This window comes from Microchirus variegatus, assembly GCF_963457635.1.
Source record: "Microchirus variegatus genome assembly, chromosome: 7".
Classification (NCBI taxonomy): Eukaryota; Metazoa; Chordata; class Actinopteri; order Pleuronectiformes; family Soleidae; genus Microchirus; species Microchirus variegatus.
The window spans coordinates 26,333,227-26,351,457 of NC_139808.1; the positions used below are offsets into that span (position 1 = coordinate 26,333,227).

Genomic DNA, 18,231 nt, shown 5'->3' on the forward strand with positions numbered 1-18,231 from the left:
CAGTTAGTGTTCAGTGGACGTTTGGTCATGTCTGGACTGCTGCGTGTTCATCTGCTGCTGCTGCTGTCGGGCTGCGTCTGCCTCTGGCTGCCCAGTCTGAGCCGGGCAGCTCTGGTCATCTCTGAGGACCATGAAGCTCCACAGGTGAACTCACTCACACACACACACACACACACACACACTGATCTTTTTGTTCCCTGACTTTAATCCAAACCTTTTTCAGAAATTGAGTTTAACTCTGTCCCTATTTGTTTTTAGCGAGTACTTTCCAGGACCAATTCCCTCAAAGTCAAGGACTTAAGATGGGAGGGCGACTTGTCAACAAGTGATTGTCTTTCAAGCAGCTGAAATATGAAAGAGCTTGTTTTCAAACGCTACGATTCATTTAATTATCGATTAATAATTAATGAATCTTTACAGCCCATAATTACAATTAGTAAAATATTTCACTATTACATTTACTGCAGTTTAACTGTAGAGTGTGGGTGTGTTTGTCTTGTGTGGGGGCGTCATGGCCGTTGAACTCACTCTGCTGTGTTTGCGCTTCAGGCGACGAGAGGAGCTGCCAGGTCACTGCAGGTATTTGATAGAAACGCATTCACACACAGAAATTCAGTTGGCTTAAACCACAATATTGTAAATAAACTGAAAAATACTCAAATACTTCGTTTTTCCTTTGTTTTTCTTACAGAAAAGAAGCGCCAACGAGGCTACGGTAAGATAATTTTGCTTGATGTTCATGTCGGGACTCTTGTGTCACATATGAAGTTTCGAGGCGATCGATCAATGTATGGCGAAGTTATGGGGCGCTTCCTGTTTCATGGCGAATGGATGCAATTCACCAAATCTGAGAAAACCTTTGATGCATGGATAAAAAAAATTATGCATTTTTTATGTTGGTATTTACGAAACGTGCAAATCACCAAGATATATTGTGAGCTTTCCACTCACTGGGGTTCCGGAAGGACGACGAGATGGCTGAGAGTGAGTAAATTGACCAGTTTATTGCAACAGAAATAACCAAAACAAACAAAGGTAGACAGTGTTGCTGCGTCCGTGCTCTGCTGCGCTTTCTCCGCAAATGTTCACTTTTCTTCTCTCCGTCTCTCCGTCTCTCTCTCTCTCTCTTTCTCGCTGTCCGTGTGTGGACCCAGCCTACTGCAAGAGACCAGAACCAGGTTACAAACGTGCTTATATAGCTGACTGATTACCTGATTCTGTCCAGCTGTCTGATCACCGGCTGAGCCACTCCTCCCTTCTCTCCAGCAGCCGTCGCTCTAACCAAGCCCCACTGCCACATACCCCCACCGCCCGACTTAGGCCGGCACCCCGCCGGCCGCAAGCCCACTCCCCCCCCCCCTCCGCAGAGCGGGAGAGGAAGTCGGCCACGGCCATGCGGTTCCCCGGCCTATGGATCACCTTGAACCGGAAAGGCTGTAACGCCAGATACCAGCGAGTGATCGGCGCGTTGGCATCTTTCATGCGGTGGAGCCATTGGATCGGGGCATGGTCCGACCAGAGGGTGAATGGGCGTCCCAGGAGATAGTAGCGGAGGGCACCGACCGCCCACCGTATGGCGAGGCACTCTTTCTCCACCGTACTGTAGCTCACCTCCCGCTGAGCTAGCTTCCGGCTGATGTACAGTACGGGGCGGTCGACCCCCTCCACCTCCTGGGACAAAACAGCCCCCAGCCCGCTGTTCGAGGCGTCGGTCTGCAGGATGAAAGGGAGAGAAAAGTAAGGTGTATATAAAAGTGGCTCCCCACAGAGGGCTTGCTTTACCCTCTCAAACGCCAGCTGACACGGCTCCGTCCACTGGACCGGATCTGAGGCACCTTTTCGGGTCAGGTCGGTTAGGGGGCTGACCAGCTCCGAGAAGGCCGGGATGAACCTCCTATAGTAACCGGCCAGCCCCAGAAACCTCCTAACCTCTTTTTTGGACTTGGGTCTTGGGCAGGCTGCAACCGCTGCGGTCTTTTGTATCTGTGGCCGCACCTGCCCTCCCCCCAAGTGGTACCCCAAATACCGTACCTCCCTCCGTCCAACTGCACACTTCCTTGGATTGGCCGTGAGCCCCGCCTTCCTCAGGGACTGCTCCCACCTGCTGCATATGCTGCTCCCAGGTCTCACTATGGATGATGACATCATCCAAGTAGGCCGCAGCATATGCAGAGTGAGGCCGCAACACCCGGTCCATGAGGCGCTGGAACGTAGCTGGGGCCCCGAACAAACCAAACGGAAGCGTGACAAATTGGTACAAACCATACGGAGTGGAGAAGGCCGTTTTCTCCCTGGACTCTGGCGACAAGGGAATCTGCCAGTAGCCCTTGGTCAAATCCAGTGTCGTGAAAAAGCGAGCCGTGCCCAGCCGATCCAGGAGTTCGTCGACCCGGGGCATTGGATAGGCATCGAATTTGGACACCTCGTTGACTCTACGGTAGTCCACACAGAACCGTATTGACCCATCGGACTTGCGAACCAGTACAATGGGGCAACACCAGTCACTGTTGGACTCTTCTATTACCCCCATCTCTAACATGGCCTGAAGTTCTGCCTGAACAGTTTTCCTCTTGTGTTCTGGCAGCCGATAGGGTCGTGAACGCACTGTCACACCCGGGGAAGTTTCTATGTGGTGGTGTATGAGGTTCGTGCGCCCTGGCAGGGGAGAGAACACGTCGGCAAACTGCCGCTGCAACGAAGCCACGTCTGCTCTCTGGCCCGGCGAGAGATGATCGTCAACGGGGACCGGCGCCGACCTGTTTGATTTAGTCACCTCCGGTCCCAGTTCATCTCTCTCAATCACCGTGGTGGCCAGAGAAACAGACGCCACCTCCCTCCAGGCTTTGAGGAGGTTAAGGTGGTAAATCTGTGTTGCTCCGCCCCTGTCAGAACGCACAACTTCATAGTCGACATCCCCCACTCGCCGTGTGACCACAAAGGGCCCTTGCCACTTGGCGAGTAATTTGGAGCTAGACGATGGTAGCAATAGAAGCACTTTATCTCCCGGTGAAAACTGTCTAAGTTTAGCCCCTCTGTTGTACAGCCGCTGTTGACGTCCCTGGGCCTGGAGCAAATTCTCCCGTGATAACTGACCCAGTGAATGGAGCTTTCGCAGGTCCAGGACGTGCTGTACGTCGTTTTTACTGGTGCTTGGACCTGCCTCCCAGTTTTCCTTAACCAGGTCCAAGACACCCCGAGGTTTTCTGCCAAACAAGAGTTCAAAGGGCGAAAAACCCTTGGAGGCCTGGGGCACCTCCCTCACTGCAAACAACAGAGGGTCCAACCATTTATCCCAATTACGACTATCCTCGTGCACGAACTTACGAATCATGTTCTTTAGTGTTTTGTTAAACCGCTCCACCGGGCCGTCAGTCTGGGGATGGTACACACTAGTCCGAATTGAGCGGACGCCCAGTAATTCGTATAGTTCGCGTAGTGTACGTGACATAAACGATGTGCCCTGGTCAGTCAGGATCTCTTTCGGGATCCCAACTCGGGAGATGACCTGAAACAGTGCCTGTGCAACACTCTTCGCCGAGATGCTGCGCAGGGGCACTGCCTCGGGATAGCGCGTTGCATAGTCCACTAGAACTAATACAAAGCGATATCCCCGTGCGCTCCGGTCTAATGGCCCGATGAGGTCCATGGCAAGTCTATCAAAAGGGACCTCCATTAACGGTAATGGGCGCAAGGGCGCTTTTGGGGTGGCCGGAGGGTTGAGTAATTGACATTCGCGGCAGGATGCACACCACCGACTTACATCCGCCCGAATGCCCGGCCAATAAAATCGGGCCATGATCCGGTTCAGTGTCTTATCATATCCGAGGTGACCCGCCATGGGGTTGTGGTGAGCCGCCTGGAAAATAGTTTCTCGGCGGCTTTTTGGGACTAACAACTGGGAGAGCTCTTCCCCTGTTTGAGTGTCACGACTCACTCTGTATAATCGGTCTTTAACGACCACAAAGTAGGGGTGAGTGAGTGCTGCGTTAGGGTGAACCGGACAACCATCAATTTCCATCACTTGGTCAAAGGCGTGGCGGAGGGTCTCATCCCGAGACTGTGCAAGTGGAAAATCTTCCATGGGAGCCATCTGTGCCCCCCCCCCAGCAGCGTCGGGACGCGGCACCTCCGCCTCACCACAAAGGACAGCACATAACCCACATTTCCCTGACTTACGTGACCGCTCCCTCATGGTTTCCCCCGCTAAGCTCGTAAACCCCGGCCAATTTGTTCCCAAAATTAGAGGGTGCGTGAGGCGAGTACTAACTCCAGCCTTTACTCTATGTTTTTTTCCCTTAAAATAAATTTCCAGAGCCACCACTGGATAATCGTGAATATCCCCATGCACACACCTCACCCTCACCCACGATGCCTCCAACAATGCCCCGGGTCGAACCAAGCGCTGATGGATCATGGTCTGTTCACAACCAGTATCCGGCAGAGCTTGGTGTGTACCCCCTTGTATACATACCGGTATACGGTACGTCCCTCCCGAACCGGGGGAGGCGGCCGGCGGCCCAGCAACCCGAACCACTTGCCCCACTTCCATGAGTGGGCACTCAGCTCTGATGTGGCCGGGCTGCCCACACCGCCAGCACACCTGCCCTGGCGTCTGAGGAGCCCCCCGGGGTGCCAGGTGATCAGACACGTAGGCTGGGCCCTGTGGGAAAGACGGCAGAGAGTAATTAGTGGACCGGAGCGATGCATGCTCCGGCTGTGTGTGTGTGGGGTTGTGTGTGTGTGGGTGTGGGTGTGGTGCAGGAGCCACTGCCGCTGCCGCTGGGAACCTCCTCCTCGGGGCTGGGGTAGGACGGCCTGCAGGGGTCGTCGCTGGCTTGGTTTCCTCCCTCATGCTCCGCCGGGGAAGAGAGAGATGGTCCTCCGCGAGGACGATCGCTGCCTCGATGTTGGCGGGGCGGTGGCACTGGACCCAATTGGCCGTAGATGATGGTAATCCCGCGATGAACTGCTCCAGTGCCACCTGTCCAACGACGTCCTCGGCGGAGTGGGTCCCCGGCTGGAGCCAGCGCCTCGCTGCGTCCAGGAGCTGCTGCGCATATGCAAAGGGGCGCCCGGCTTCTTCAAACGAGAGCCCCCTGAACCGCCACCGGTGTCCCTCCGACGTACTGCCCAGCCGGTCCAGGATGGCTCTCCTCAGCTGTGTGTAGTTGTGGCGCGCGGCCGCCGGCAGGCTGTGCACGGCCAGCTGCGCCACGTCGGTGAGCAGTGGAAGAAGCCGGACCGCTCTCTCCTCCTCCGGCCACCCACACGCATCCGCCGTGCCATCAAATATGTCCAAATATGCCTCCGGATCATCTTCTGCGGTCATCCGCTGTAGGGCGATGGGCGGAGATCGGCCCCGACCGGGCTCCGGATCAGCGCTGTGGGCAGCCGGGCGTTGCAGCAGCTCCCGCAGGAGTGCACGATTGTCCCGATGTGATGCCGCAATGTCGGCGAGGAGCTGGGACTGCTGCTGCTGCAGCGTTGTAGTGCTCTCCTGCATTGCAGCGAGGTGCTGAAGGGCCAGCGACAGCGGAGATTGTCCTTCCATGGTCCCTGCTCAGGTGCCAATGTGAGCTTTCCACTCACTGGGGTTCCGGAAGGACGACGAGATGGCTGAGAGTGAGTAAATTGACCAGTTTATTGCAACAGAAATAACCAAAACAAACAAAGGTAGACAGAGTTGCTGCGTTCGCGCTCTGCTGCGCTTTCTCCGCAAATGTTCACTTTTCTTCTCTCCGTCTCTCCGTCTCTCTCTCTCTCTCTTTCTCTCTGTCCGTGTGTGGACCCAGCCTACTGCAAGAGACCAGAACCAGGTTACAAACGTGCTTATATAGCTGACTGATTATCTGATTCTGTCCAGCTGTCTGATCACCGGCTGAGCCACTCCTCCCTTCTCTCCAGCAGCCGTCGCTCTAACCAAGCCCCACTGCCATATATATATATATATATATATATATATATATATATATATATATATATATATATATATATATTCAATGGCTTTAATGGCTAGAAAAACATCTGTGTCAGACTCTGGTATCAGCACTGGTTTTTGCTGAAAGACACATTGACATTGAAGCATTTAGGATTTTCAGCTTTTACCCAAAGCGACTTCCAAACAGGAAGAAACTGCATAAAAGAAGTCTTGGAAAGAAATCCACTAGATAGGAAGTGAGTGGACTGACAGAGGGTGAGGGTGCCGGGGTGGATCCAAGTGCAGAAGGAGATAAGGGTTAAGGTAAGTGCTAGGACAGACAATGCTCTTGGTACACCCCTGTTCTGGTGGCACTCCGTAGGTCATTCTACCAGCGTGGAAAGACACATGAAGTAATCGAGGGGCAACATAAGCCTTTATACCCATGAAGGACTTTGTAGGCTAGCATCAGTTATTTGAATTGGACGCGGGCGGCTAACAGTAGCCAGTGGAGCTCAGTTAACAGAGGGGTGTGGCATGTGCCCTTGTAGGCCGATTGAAGACCAGGCGCGGCCACCACGTTCTGGACCATCTGTAGTGGTTTCACAGCACAAGTCAGGAGACCTGTTATCAGGGCATTGTAGTAGTCAAGGCAGGAGACGATCAAAGCCTGTGCTAGGATCTGGGTAGCTTGTTGAGTTCAGTACGGTCTGATTTGTCTTATATTGAATGCAACACATGGTACAGAGTCCTCTCCAGTTAAAAGGTCCTGAGATTGACTGACCAGAATGCAAAATTGTCTTTGCTGAGCAGCCAACATGTTGTGTCCATGTCCTTCTCCTTCTGCGTCAGGTGGAGGTTCACAGCGTCACCGTGGACTGCACTGTGACGTCTCGTTTCGCCCGCACCGTCATGACGTCCGTGGCTCTGAACAAAGCAAACACCTCGCAGGAAATCTTCTTTGAAGTGGACCTGCCCAAGACGGCCTTCATCACCAACTTCAGCATGTCTGTGCCTCTACACACTCTAAACTTCCACTGTCTCCACACTCGCAGAACTTTTCTTCCTGAAAACAAGCTGAATTTTATTGTCTTGTGGCGTCTTTGTCCGTCTTTGTACCTCGCAGGGAAATTGAAGGTCGGGTGTATGTTGGGGATGTGAAGGAGAAAGAAAAAGCCAAGAAACAGTACGAGAAAGCTGTTTCCTCTGGACAGACTGCTGGACTGGTCAAGTGAGTCGGTCAAGATGAAAATACATAAAAATGGAACAACAAAATATGAGTCAAAAGCAATAGGGCCAATTCCTATCTTAACCCTCAAGCTCAACCCTTAATCTTAACTGGCCCTCAAAACCAAGTGTTATTATTTTGTCACTTAGAAATGGGACACCCCTTAAATGCAGATATGTCTTCAGACTGTAGGGGGCAGAATAACGCGGAAGCTGCGTCCAGTCTGTCAACTCCAAAAAAGAAGAAGAACACATTTACGTCACGATTATTTATTACGATCTGTCAGTCAAGTTATTAGGTTGTCAGTTAGTTATAAGATGATACTCATACAAATACCTTTACCTCTTTACTAAAACCGCTGTAATTTCACTCTGCTTCATTTCAACAGCATCAGACTTTGCACAGCTCATGTCCACATGTTGTTACATGACCTCCATGTGTTTTTAATGTCCTACTGCATATTTCAGGGCCTCTGGGAGAAAGATGGAGAAGTTTTCAGTGTCTGTCAACATCGCGGCTCAAAGTAACGTGACCTTCGTTCTGACCCACGAGGAGCTGCTTCAGAGGAAACTGGGCCAATATGAGATTCTAACACGAGTTAAACCCAAATCACGGGTGCAGAAATTCCAGGTGTGTCTCTGCTCGTGATTCAAATCTCACGCTGAATTCATTCACAATGGTCACTTTAAGACTTGATAGTGGGTGGACCTAACACTTGTTGCTAGTGGTAGCTAGCTAAGTTAGCAGGGCAGTGTCTGTCATGGCTAACTACGCAGCAAGAGTTGCTCACGTTGCTATAGTTGTTGGATACACATTTTCTGACAACAAACCTCAGTCATGGTGTTTTAGCCTGATATTTATCGTGATTTGATTAACTTGACCTGATCAGCTGACACTCACTGGAAAGTTGTGCTAAACACAACGTGAGCAAACACAACGGACCCACAAGTTTCTGGTTATACCGCCACTAAGCGTCACAGGGGTTTTATTTGTTTCTGTGTTGAAACAGATCATGGCCAACATCTACGAGCCACAGGGCATCTTGTTTGTTGATGCACACGCAACCTTCCTCAGCAATGACCTGCTCCCCCTGGTGGAGAAAACTGTCACAGACAAAAAGGTGAGCAATAAGAAAGGCCTTCAAATATTCATGGTTGTTCATTAGTTTCCTTTCATTTTGTCTTCACATTTACTACGTTTTGTGTTCATGTCCTCCTCAGGCACATATCTCCTTCTCACCAACGATGGAGCAGCAGAGGAAGTGTCCAGACTGTGATGGAACGCTCATCGATGGAGATTTCATCATCAAATACGACGTAAACAGAGGAAAGAGCTTTGGGGACCTTCAGGTCAGCTGTCAATCAACAATCTGTGATGACATGTAACTGTAGAGCGAGGTTTGCTATCAGAGCCATGATGGCTGACAAAGCTTCTGAAAAAATTAATGGTACCAGTGCCAGTTTGAGGTTCTCTGTGCACTTTACATTGATAGAGATTGAGCAAAGTCTCACAGAACCTGACAAACTGAATATATCTGAACATTATTATATCTGACGTTATTCCAGACCTGCATCGCTGTGACATCTTCAGCTTTCTAATAAACTCTCCCTCATTCTACACTGGAGATCATCACAATAAAAGCATGCAAAATAAACATGCCCTGAACTTTGTCAAAAAACATTGAGGTTTTATTCAAGTGTAACTAAACCCGTTCTTCAGAGGCTAACTCCACCCAACGTCATTTTAATTCTTATATTTGGGACTCTGGAGGCCTCACTCATGTTTCTGTGGTCCGCCTCAGTCTAAGTACAGGAGATAAAACACTCGATATTGACTTCCGCACTCATTGTTAAGTCACAATGAGACATTCCTGGAATTGTTGTCTCGCAGAGCTCCGCTTTGTCCCTAAAAAACGCGAGAGTGCAGGCGAGGGCAATAATATCCGGAAGATCTGAAGTCTGCAAAGTGTTCTATTCTTGTCTGCACAGTGCAGCACAGAGTTCTACACAAACTGTTTACGTAACCGGACCGGGTTTTTGATGAGCCCGAGATTACGATAAAACACAGCGTTCTCAGCAGTGGCTGAACTGTTGGTTTTGAACCTTCAGGGCTTCATAAACAAGGTAATGACGCAGACAACACTAAAAAACAGCGCTAATTGGAACGTCCGGTCTAGGTCCACTTTAAGGTATTTTTACCAAAGCATGTCACAGACATGTCCATTAGGACGTCAGGGAACTCTGTTAACTTGTAGAAATAGAGTTTAATATGTCTACTTTAACCTCTTCTTCCCTGACCCTCTTTTTGGAGTCCCTGCTCGAAAATGACATGCCCAAACTAAATAGAGTAAACCTCTGCAGTTACAAGCTCTATGTGGATTATCTTGGTATCAGATAACACTTGTGAGATTCCACCAGAGATGTAAGTTTCACTGTAGATGCCACTGTGTCAGAGTAAATGCACATGGAACACAGCATAACTGAAGGACTTTTTTTTCTCTCGCCTAAAAAAATATTGCATTTTAAAGCAAATAACACCTTTAAAATATGCAGTAGGAGCTTAAAAACACATGGAGGTCATGTAACAACATGTGGACATGAGCTGTGTAAAGTCTGATGCTGCTGAAATTAAGCAGAGTGAAATTACAGAGGTTTTAGTAAAGAGATGTCTGGGCGTTCTCACTTTTGGCTCAGCTTGGCACCATCTGTGCCATTTGAGATTTCTTAGGTACCAAATTATTAAAAACCCATTTAATTTTATTTACATGTCAATATTGGTCTAAAAATTACTTGTTTTGAAATAAAAAAATAAATAATCGAGTGTGCGGTGCGTATAACAACTCTGCAGCTCTGCAGCACCTTCAGTTACGCAGCGCCATAGCTCTGGCTTACCTTGGTCAATTAGGGTGATTGACAGCTCATTTTAAACCTCTAAACCGGTAGCTGAGTTTCTGACCTTTCTGTGGGTATGCAGCATGTCTGTGTTTGTTAAAGTTAGATATGGTTTTATGACGCTTTTGTCGCTGCGTCTGACGCTGCCCCCGATCCCGGGGGCAACCGTGAAGAAGAGGTTAAACAATTTGTTTGTGATTCTCTTTCCCTCAGATTGTGAACGGGTATTTTGTCCACTTCTTTGCGCCTCCTGACCTGCGCAGAGTCCCAAAGAATGTGGTATTTGTAATTGACATAAGCGGATCTATGTCCGGGAGAAAGATGGATCAGGTGAGCGACTGCTGAGGCGACTGTAAAAAATATCAACGCACACACTTGTACCTCTGACCTTTTGACCTCTGACCCTTTCTAGACACGAGAGGCGATGTTGCAAATCGTCAAAGACCTCCACGAGGATGACCACTTTGCCCTCATCAAGTTTGATGACACCATTTACACCTGGAGGGACTCACTCATCAAAGCAACCAAAGAAAATTTAACTGAGGCCATTCACTATGTGGAGGGCCTCCAGAGTGAAGGAAGTCAGTGGCGAAATATGACTTGGGCTCCAAACGCTGTCCTTCTGTGTCACAAACGATATATTTTGACTCTCGATTGCATGTTTTACTTTCAGTGACCAACATCAACGACGCAGTGTTAAGAGCGGTGAACATGCTGATCAAAGACAGGAAGGAGAAGAAGCTCCCTGAGAGGAGCGTTGATATTATCATTTTACTGACTGATGGGATGCCAAATGTTGGTGAGTAACTGGAGTTTGTACGTGAATACTCACATTTTAATGATGAGCTTTATGGACCTTAGTTTAGAAGTAACTAAGTAAGGACTTTCTTATTTTTGTGTGGCACAACTAGCATTCACGTCCTTCACGTATCACAAAGGAACACTTTAAACTATTGCTCTTAAGCCACTTTGCTCGTGCTTTGCTTGTGGACGGTTTAATGAATTCAACGAAATAAAGAATGGATAAAAGTAGGCAATATCATAGGACTGCAATGATTAAACTCGAAAAACTCTGCCTCGAATATTATTTTAATTTCTATCTCGTGCAGCCTGTTCCACAGGCGCAGGGATCATTGTTCCACACGGGCCGTTTTAGCAGACGCACACCCGGATTTCAGCTGTCGCGATGGCGGAGACGGAGAGTGAAACAGGCCGTAAAACTGGCGTACCACAACAGCACGTCCTCAATCATTCAGCATCTGAGCCGAGAGTATCCAGTCGCTAATGCTAACGTAAACGTTGATGTTAGCCGATTTAATGTAGCTTACTAGGGCTGCAGTTATCGAATAGTTTCGTACTCGAGTATTCTGCCGAGTAATCAGATTTTTTTTTTTTTTTATTAAAAAGAAACAATAATAATAGTTTTGCATTTTCCATCTGCGATTAATCGAATAATAATTGTTCGAATACTCACATAACTATATCAACTGTAACTTGGGACACAAACTTAGACCAAAAACAACACTTGATCGTAATTAGCTGTGTGTTTACCAGCAGCATCGATCAGTCATCTTCTGTATCTTCTGTTATCTGTAGGTCGTACCTATGTTTCCCGGATCCTATGTTCCCCGGGTCCTATGTTCCCCGATCGGGGAGCATCGACCTTTTTTTAAAAAAAGGGTCGATGTTCCCCACTTTGTGGAAGCCTGGGTGTGGAGCTCCAGGGTAAAGGGGTAGGGGTAGGTTAGGGTTAGGGTTAGGGTTAGGGTTAGGGTTAGGGTAAGGGTAAGGGGTAGGGTCCTATGTTCCCCGGGTCCTTTTGGGTGAACAGCGGGGAACATAGAACCCTTTTTTAGAGAAAGGGTCCTATGTTCCCCGCTTTGTATGAGACCGGGGAACATAGGACCCGGGGGAACGATTTTCGCGAGATGTTTTCTTCATCCAAAAGGGGGCATAACAGAAAATAATTGAGAAGCACTGGATTAGACCAAGTGCTGACTACGCACAAGATGCCTGTTTCTCTAGAAGTTAGAGCTTAGATTGGGCCCAAAAAATCAGGCCCGACCCGAGCCTGTGCACGTTTTCTCCGAGCCCGACCCGGACCCGACACATTAACCGTAATTGAACGCATATGTTGCTAATGGCGATACACTTCCTGGTTTTTATATGACGTTCACGGCTGCAGGTTTTTACACCTTCACACAATACGACGTGCTATACCATAGCACACGGACACGACGAGGGAGAAAAAATACAAATGCTTGATCAAGGGCCTGACCCGAGGATAGTGGCGGGAAATATTGGTCGGGCTCAGGCACGGAATCTAAACTCTACTAGAAGTTCTTCCAAATGTGCTGTCCTAAACCTACCAAACAACTGACTTCAAGTGGAAGCCTTGCACAAATATATATATATATATATGTATATGTAGGATTTTAAACCGTTGCATGTTGTATCTGTGACTTTAAAGGAGAGTCAAACACTCAGAATATCCAGGAGAATGTGCGCTCTGCAACTGGAGGGAACATGTCACTGTTCTCTCTTGGATTTGGTAACGGCGTGGATTACGCTTTCCTGGACGTGATGAGCAAACAAAACAAAGGGCTCGCCCGCAGAATATACGAAGCTTCAGATGCAACGCTTCAACTCCAGGTGAAAGCTTTAGAATATGATTAATAGTTTTCTCTTCATTGTGGACAGTGCTTTATGAGTCACTTGTCAAGGTTGAAGCCTGTCAAGGAAACCGTTTGAAAGATGTGCAATAAACTGTATGTTACATTTCTACCAATAACTTATCCAAACACCATCAAGTGGGCACTGGCCTTAGTTATTTACCTGCTCATGTTGAAGCCTGTCAAAATTGTTGGACAGTTTTGCAAGTACAGGTACCTGGCCAATCACAAGACAGTTGAGAAAGCTGTCGTTGGCTGGCCAATCACAACACAGTCTGTCTTCTGGGGTGAGATTTCAGTCTGAAACAGCGCGGCTGACTAGAGCTTCAGTGAGGAGAGATTTTGATCGGCTCGTTTGAAGCAGCTAGGAGGTTTTTGACCATGAAAACAAGTTAATGTATGTAAGTAGACCTCCATAACTCACATATATGTGCGACAGGACCACTCTATGGGAGCTTTAATAAACACAGAGTTACCAAATAAGGAAGTAGCAGACCAGCAGTGAAATCTATATGTCAGTAAAAATACTTTATTATCTCTTTAAATCACATTGTACCAGCTTCGTCACCTTCATCCACAATTAAAAACATCTGTAAAAACCTGTGTACAAACTTTGTGTGCGTGCTTTTATTTCAGGGTTTCTATGATGAAGTTGCCAGTCCTCTGCTTCTGGAGGTGGACCTGCGTTATCCTGACAACACAGTGGATATGTTGACCACAAACCACTTCAGCCAGTTGTTTAACGGCTCAGAGATCGTGGTGGCTGGTCGGCTGACCGACAACGACCTGGACAACTTCATGGTGGACGTGATGGGTCAGGGGGTGAGAAGAAGAAGAAGACAACTGCAGAAATGACTGCTGTGTCTGTTATTTACTTTGTTGATTTGACGTAAACTCTTCCCTGTAGTTTGAGGAGGAGTACAAAGCACAGGGTCTGGCCAGTCCTGTGAACTGGACCGACATATACCCAGATGAGGAGTACATCTTTGGGGATTTCACAGAGCGTCTGTGGGCCTATCTGACCATCCAGCAGTTACTGGAGACGAGGTATTATTGAAATAATTTTACAAAGGTCTCTACCAATAAAATTTATGTCTGCTTGAGTCCATGATGGCTCACGAACGTGTCGCCACTTTCTTAAAAAATCAGACTCTCGTGCACCGAAGTCCACGGAGAAAATCAATGATTTTACATCAGAGCACAGAGGCATTATTGATCATGTCAAATTTTGGTCAAAAAACATTAAAACTTTTTGTCAAATGTTGGACGACATACTATAGGATGACTTTTCTGTCAAATTTTGGACAAATATTTATTTTGTTGTTTGTCAAATATTGGACATGTTTTTTTTTTGACAAATTTGGGACAAAATTTTCTTTTTTTTCCTTTTGTCAAATTTTGGAGAGAGCCTATTAGTGTCTCAGGCTGGTTCACCGCTATTTCACTGCCACTGCCTTTTGTTGCAACCTTAAACAGCCATATTTGTCACTCCTGCAGTAAGAGTGGTCCCTCAGATGAGAAGGAAAACGCCACAGCCAGGGCATTGGACATGTCTCTGAAGTACAGCTTCGTCACCCCTCTCACCTCCATGGTGGTCATCAAGCCTGAGACTGAGGATGGAACAGACAGCCCTCTTATTGCAGACAAGCTGACTGAAGGTGAAGATGGAAATGAACGTTATTAGTATTATTATTATTATATTATGAACCTGCACCACTGGCTGTTGAATTGATATTTTCCAACATTATTTCTCTTTGCTCGACTATAACAGTGGTGGTTCGTGCTTCACTGTGAACTGTGGAAAGTAATAAGCTGTTGTTTTCTTTTATTTGGCAGAACAAAGACAAGCGGCAGAAAGAAGAGGTGAAACGGTCATTTGTTTTTACCATAAAGCAAAAAAGATTTCTAGATTTATGTTAATGGACTGCACCAACTAACTTGGTTTTATCATTCCTGTATATAGGGTATTATACAAGCCCTCCAGTGTACAGTCACTATCTTCCACCATCACCAACATATTTTGGTCAGTCATTTTTTGTTTTTCTCATACTGTGTTATTTGAATGCTTTGTGAAAGTTTATTTACAGACATACATGTTCCTCAGAAGCTGACTTTAGTCATCCTCTGCGAAGGAGCTTGGCTGCTGTCTCTTAGCAGTGTTGTCTGTCCTCTACTGTTATTGTGATCATTTGCAGTGGACGGAGATCCTCATTTCATGATAGAGCTGCCAGAGAAAGAAGACGCTCTGTGCTTCAACATTAACGACAAACCAGGAACCATTTTCTCTCTGGTTAAAGACCCAGAATCAGGTCAGTCCTGAGTCCTGATCATCATCAAGACTACTTGGTCTCCTTCTTTTTGACCAATATTTGAATATTTATATGACTGAACATATCGTTTCCCTCAGGTATTTTGGTCAACGGCCAGATAATCGGAGACAAGAAAATCCCTCCTGATGGTCAAATTAACACGTATTTCTGGCGGTTTGGGATCGTCCACCAGACTCTGGGGGTGAGGCTGGAGGTGAGCACTCGTGACATCTCAGTGTTCCAGGACAGCAAATGGGTCAAACTGCTGTGGTCGGACTCTGCCTCTCTCAAAGGACTCAAGTGAGCGGCTGCACCATCACTTTCTCTTAGTGAGAGAAACATTTTCCTTTAACCAGTTCAGAATAATCTCCTCCTCCTCCTCCTCCCACAGTGTGGATCTTCTTGTGACCAAGGATCGCAGCCTGACGGTGACTCTGAAAGATTCGGTCAAGTTTGTCATCCTGCTACACAAAGTGTGGGAGAAGCATCCGTACCATCGGGACTATTTAGGTTTCTACACAGTGGACAGTCATCTCCTCCCCTCTGGTGTTCACGGCCTGCTGGGTACAAACATGACACTCTTAGCAGGAAGTAGATCATCACATGGTTTAAGATTATAGCAGCTCAAGAGTTATCCTGGTTATTCTGACATCCCTTTGTCAAGCACGTCAGAGAACTACAGTGGCTCAGCCCTAAAAAAGATGTTGACCTTCTTTGTTTGGGTAGTGAGTTTCTGCTTTAAATACTAAAAAGCACACTCCGACTGGTTTGTCTGTTTGGGCGACTGTAGAAACATGGTGGTGCAAGATGGTGGCCTCCATAAAGCAAGAAGCTTAGACTTACGGACAGTAGATTTAAGTTCTGACAATACACACTACCAAATGTAGTTTCCCTTCAAAGGGTTCAAGAATATTTACTCATTCATGAATCGGCTTGTCCTACAGGTCAGTTCTACCACGGGATTGAATATGAGGTGTCTGAGCTGCGTCCAGGTGAAGTCCCAGAGAAACCGGACGCCACCATGTTTGTGAAAGGCCAGCAGCTCAATGTGACCAGGTACATGCCTCAGATTGGTGGTTCCCAAACACTGAGTCGAGACCCACAGATGGGTTGCAGGAGATTTAGCCAAAAGGTCGCTATATTCTGTTTTAATCCAGTTTTTTTCCGTCCACAGAGGCTGGCAGAGAGACTTCAGGAACGACGTGAAGAACGGGGAAAACGTTCCCTGCTGGTTCATTCACAATAACGGAACCGGCCTCATCGATGGAGACGCGACAGACTACGTTGTGTCAGGACTTTTCAAAACTGTCTAAAACCAGGTTAAACATCGTTACCTACCGAAGACGTCATCAAAATGTAATGAAATGAACATTTCATATGTCGATAAAATTTCTCCGTTATCCGAGTCATAATCTTCTTCAATAATTAGCTGTAGGCGACAGGACAGAACAGCACATTATGTAAAGAGAAACATTTTTGGAAATATGAGAATGGGAAGAATAGTGAAAGGCCCCATTCACACCTGGCATTAAACCCTAACCCATACCCATGCATTGAGAGCAGATTGTTATCCAATCTGCCAAACCACTTCTTCCTTTTCACATTTGTTGTGGGAATACTTGAATGTTTTGTGACAAATGCTGTGGCTCTGCTCTCGATGCGTACATTTAAATCCCTTTCTTTCGCAGTGTGGGCCAATGATTAAAACAACCACTGAAAGACAAATGCCAATGTCGTGGGAAACTCATTCCTCGATGGTCAAAGATAAAATTTCTCTGTGTTCCAGGTGTCTCTTTGTCACTCTTTTACTCCACAAACATTCTTCACGTGACGTGTCGAGAAGATGATTTGTGGAAATGTTAGCGGTGACGTGCTAAATGCATAACGTAGCGGGCAAGTCAGGACTGGCTGCACCCACACACACAATGTATGGGAAAACCACTTCACCCAAAATCTATCTGTAAGGCTGACCGTTAGTCAGATCGAAGATTTTGGATATGGGTTGAGCATGGCCCGATGGTGTGCATCCTTGATTTTCACTTTCGCTGATTTGTCACGCTACACCAGGCAGCAGCTCATCAGCAGTAGCTGCGCTGTGTGGAGCGAAGAGGGTGGGGGTGAAGAGGCTGTCGGCTCACGGTGGGTGAGACATTTTGACACGGTTCACCGCCGAACATGGTGTTATACTGAAACAACGAGGTGTCCAGTCACCAATACGCGAGCACATGTTTATTTTGCATTAGCATGCTACTACTTTTGCGGCTAACATGACGAACCTGTTTCCAAAGTTAAGCTAGCGAGGCCACAATTAGCATTAGCGTAACCCTGGATTTCCACTGGACGCGTTACGCGCGGTCGCCGTTGCTGATCGCTTCCGTTCTAATCAATGACAGCATTTCCACCGGACGCAAGAAGAAGAGTTAAAGAAGCGTCTTTCGATACATAGCAGTTCTATTCTTGCCGTTGCTGCTGCTGAACCGTGTAAAAATCTCAACAGAGCAGATCGCACCAGACAGGAAGTCCGACAGAGACTCAAAGTAAAACACTTCCGCCCCCCCCCCCTTTCGAAATAAAACACAATATGCAGGTCATATAGCCTATCACCACCTAACATCAACATTACGCCGTGACCGTTGCTACCAGGTCAACGGTCAGTTAATCAGAGCGTCTCGGAGAGTCATAATGTACGACGAGAGACCGTTAAAGTGGAGTTGAAGTGGGGAAACATACAATCATTTATGACACCAGATCAACAGTTCTTCCACGTCGGAGAATGAATGTTGTTGTTTCCTTTATACGCTCAGTCTATCGTGGGATCTCACAAACTCGTTCGAGATTATCAGGCGATCTTCTGTGAATACCACTGGCTCCCAAGGCCGCTGCTGGAACGCGCCCGGTGGGGATTGACGCCGGGCAGAGGTCGAAGCAGAACCGCAGCACGTAACGTGTCCAGTGGAAATCCGGGGAAGTGCTAACATAATACAAACACTGTGCAACCTCATAGTGTAGCTAGATGTTGTGAGCGTCAGCCCGGTGGCGTGGCTAATCGAAAATGGAAACATTTGCGTTGTGCCTAATGAGGTTGCACAGTATTTATATTATGTTGGCCTTTACGTTCCTTATAATGCATGGGACCGTAACTATGTTCCCAGGTCCTATGTTCCCCGGGTCCTAGGTTCCCCGGGTCCTATGTTCCCCGCTTAGTTATGTGACC

General features: G+C 47.5%; 1 protein-coding gene across 1 annotated transcript; it reads left to right on the top strand.

The window, feature by feature from the left end:
* Positions 1–27: 27 nt before the first annotated feature.
* LOC310930022 (inter-alpha-trypsin inhibitor heavy chain H3-like) lies at positions 28–16,330 on the top strand (the record flags this gene model as incomplete). Its single annotated transcript, XM_083892910.1, has 22 exons — positions 28–144; positions 550–579; positions 692–715; positions 6,770–6,924; positions 7,044–7,148; positions 7,613–7,775; positions 8,155–8,265; positions 8,366–8,494; positions 10,250–10,366; positions 10,449–10,617; positions 10,710–10,835; positions 12,507–12,688; positions 13,345–13,530; positions 13,616–13,755; positions 14,206–14,366; positions 14,545–14,571; positions 14,693–14,731; positions 14,904–15,017; positions 15,116–15,317; positions 15,409–15,581; positions 15,962–16,073; positions 16,192–16,330. The coding sequence occupies 22 exons, from the start codon at positions 28–30 to the stop codon at positions 16,328–16,330; spliced, it is 2,721 nt and encodes a 906-aa protein (XP_083749036.1).
* Between the last annotated feature and the right edge of the window lie 1,901 nt (positions 16,331–18,231).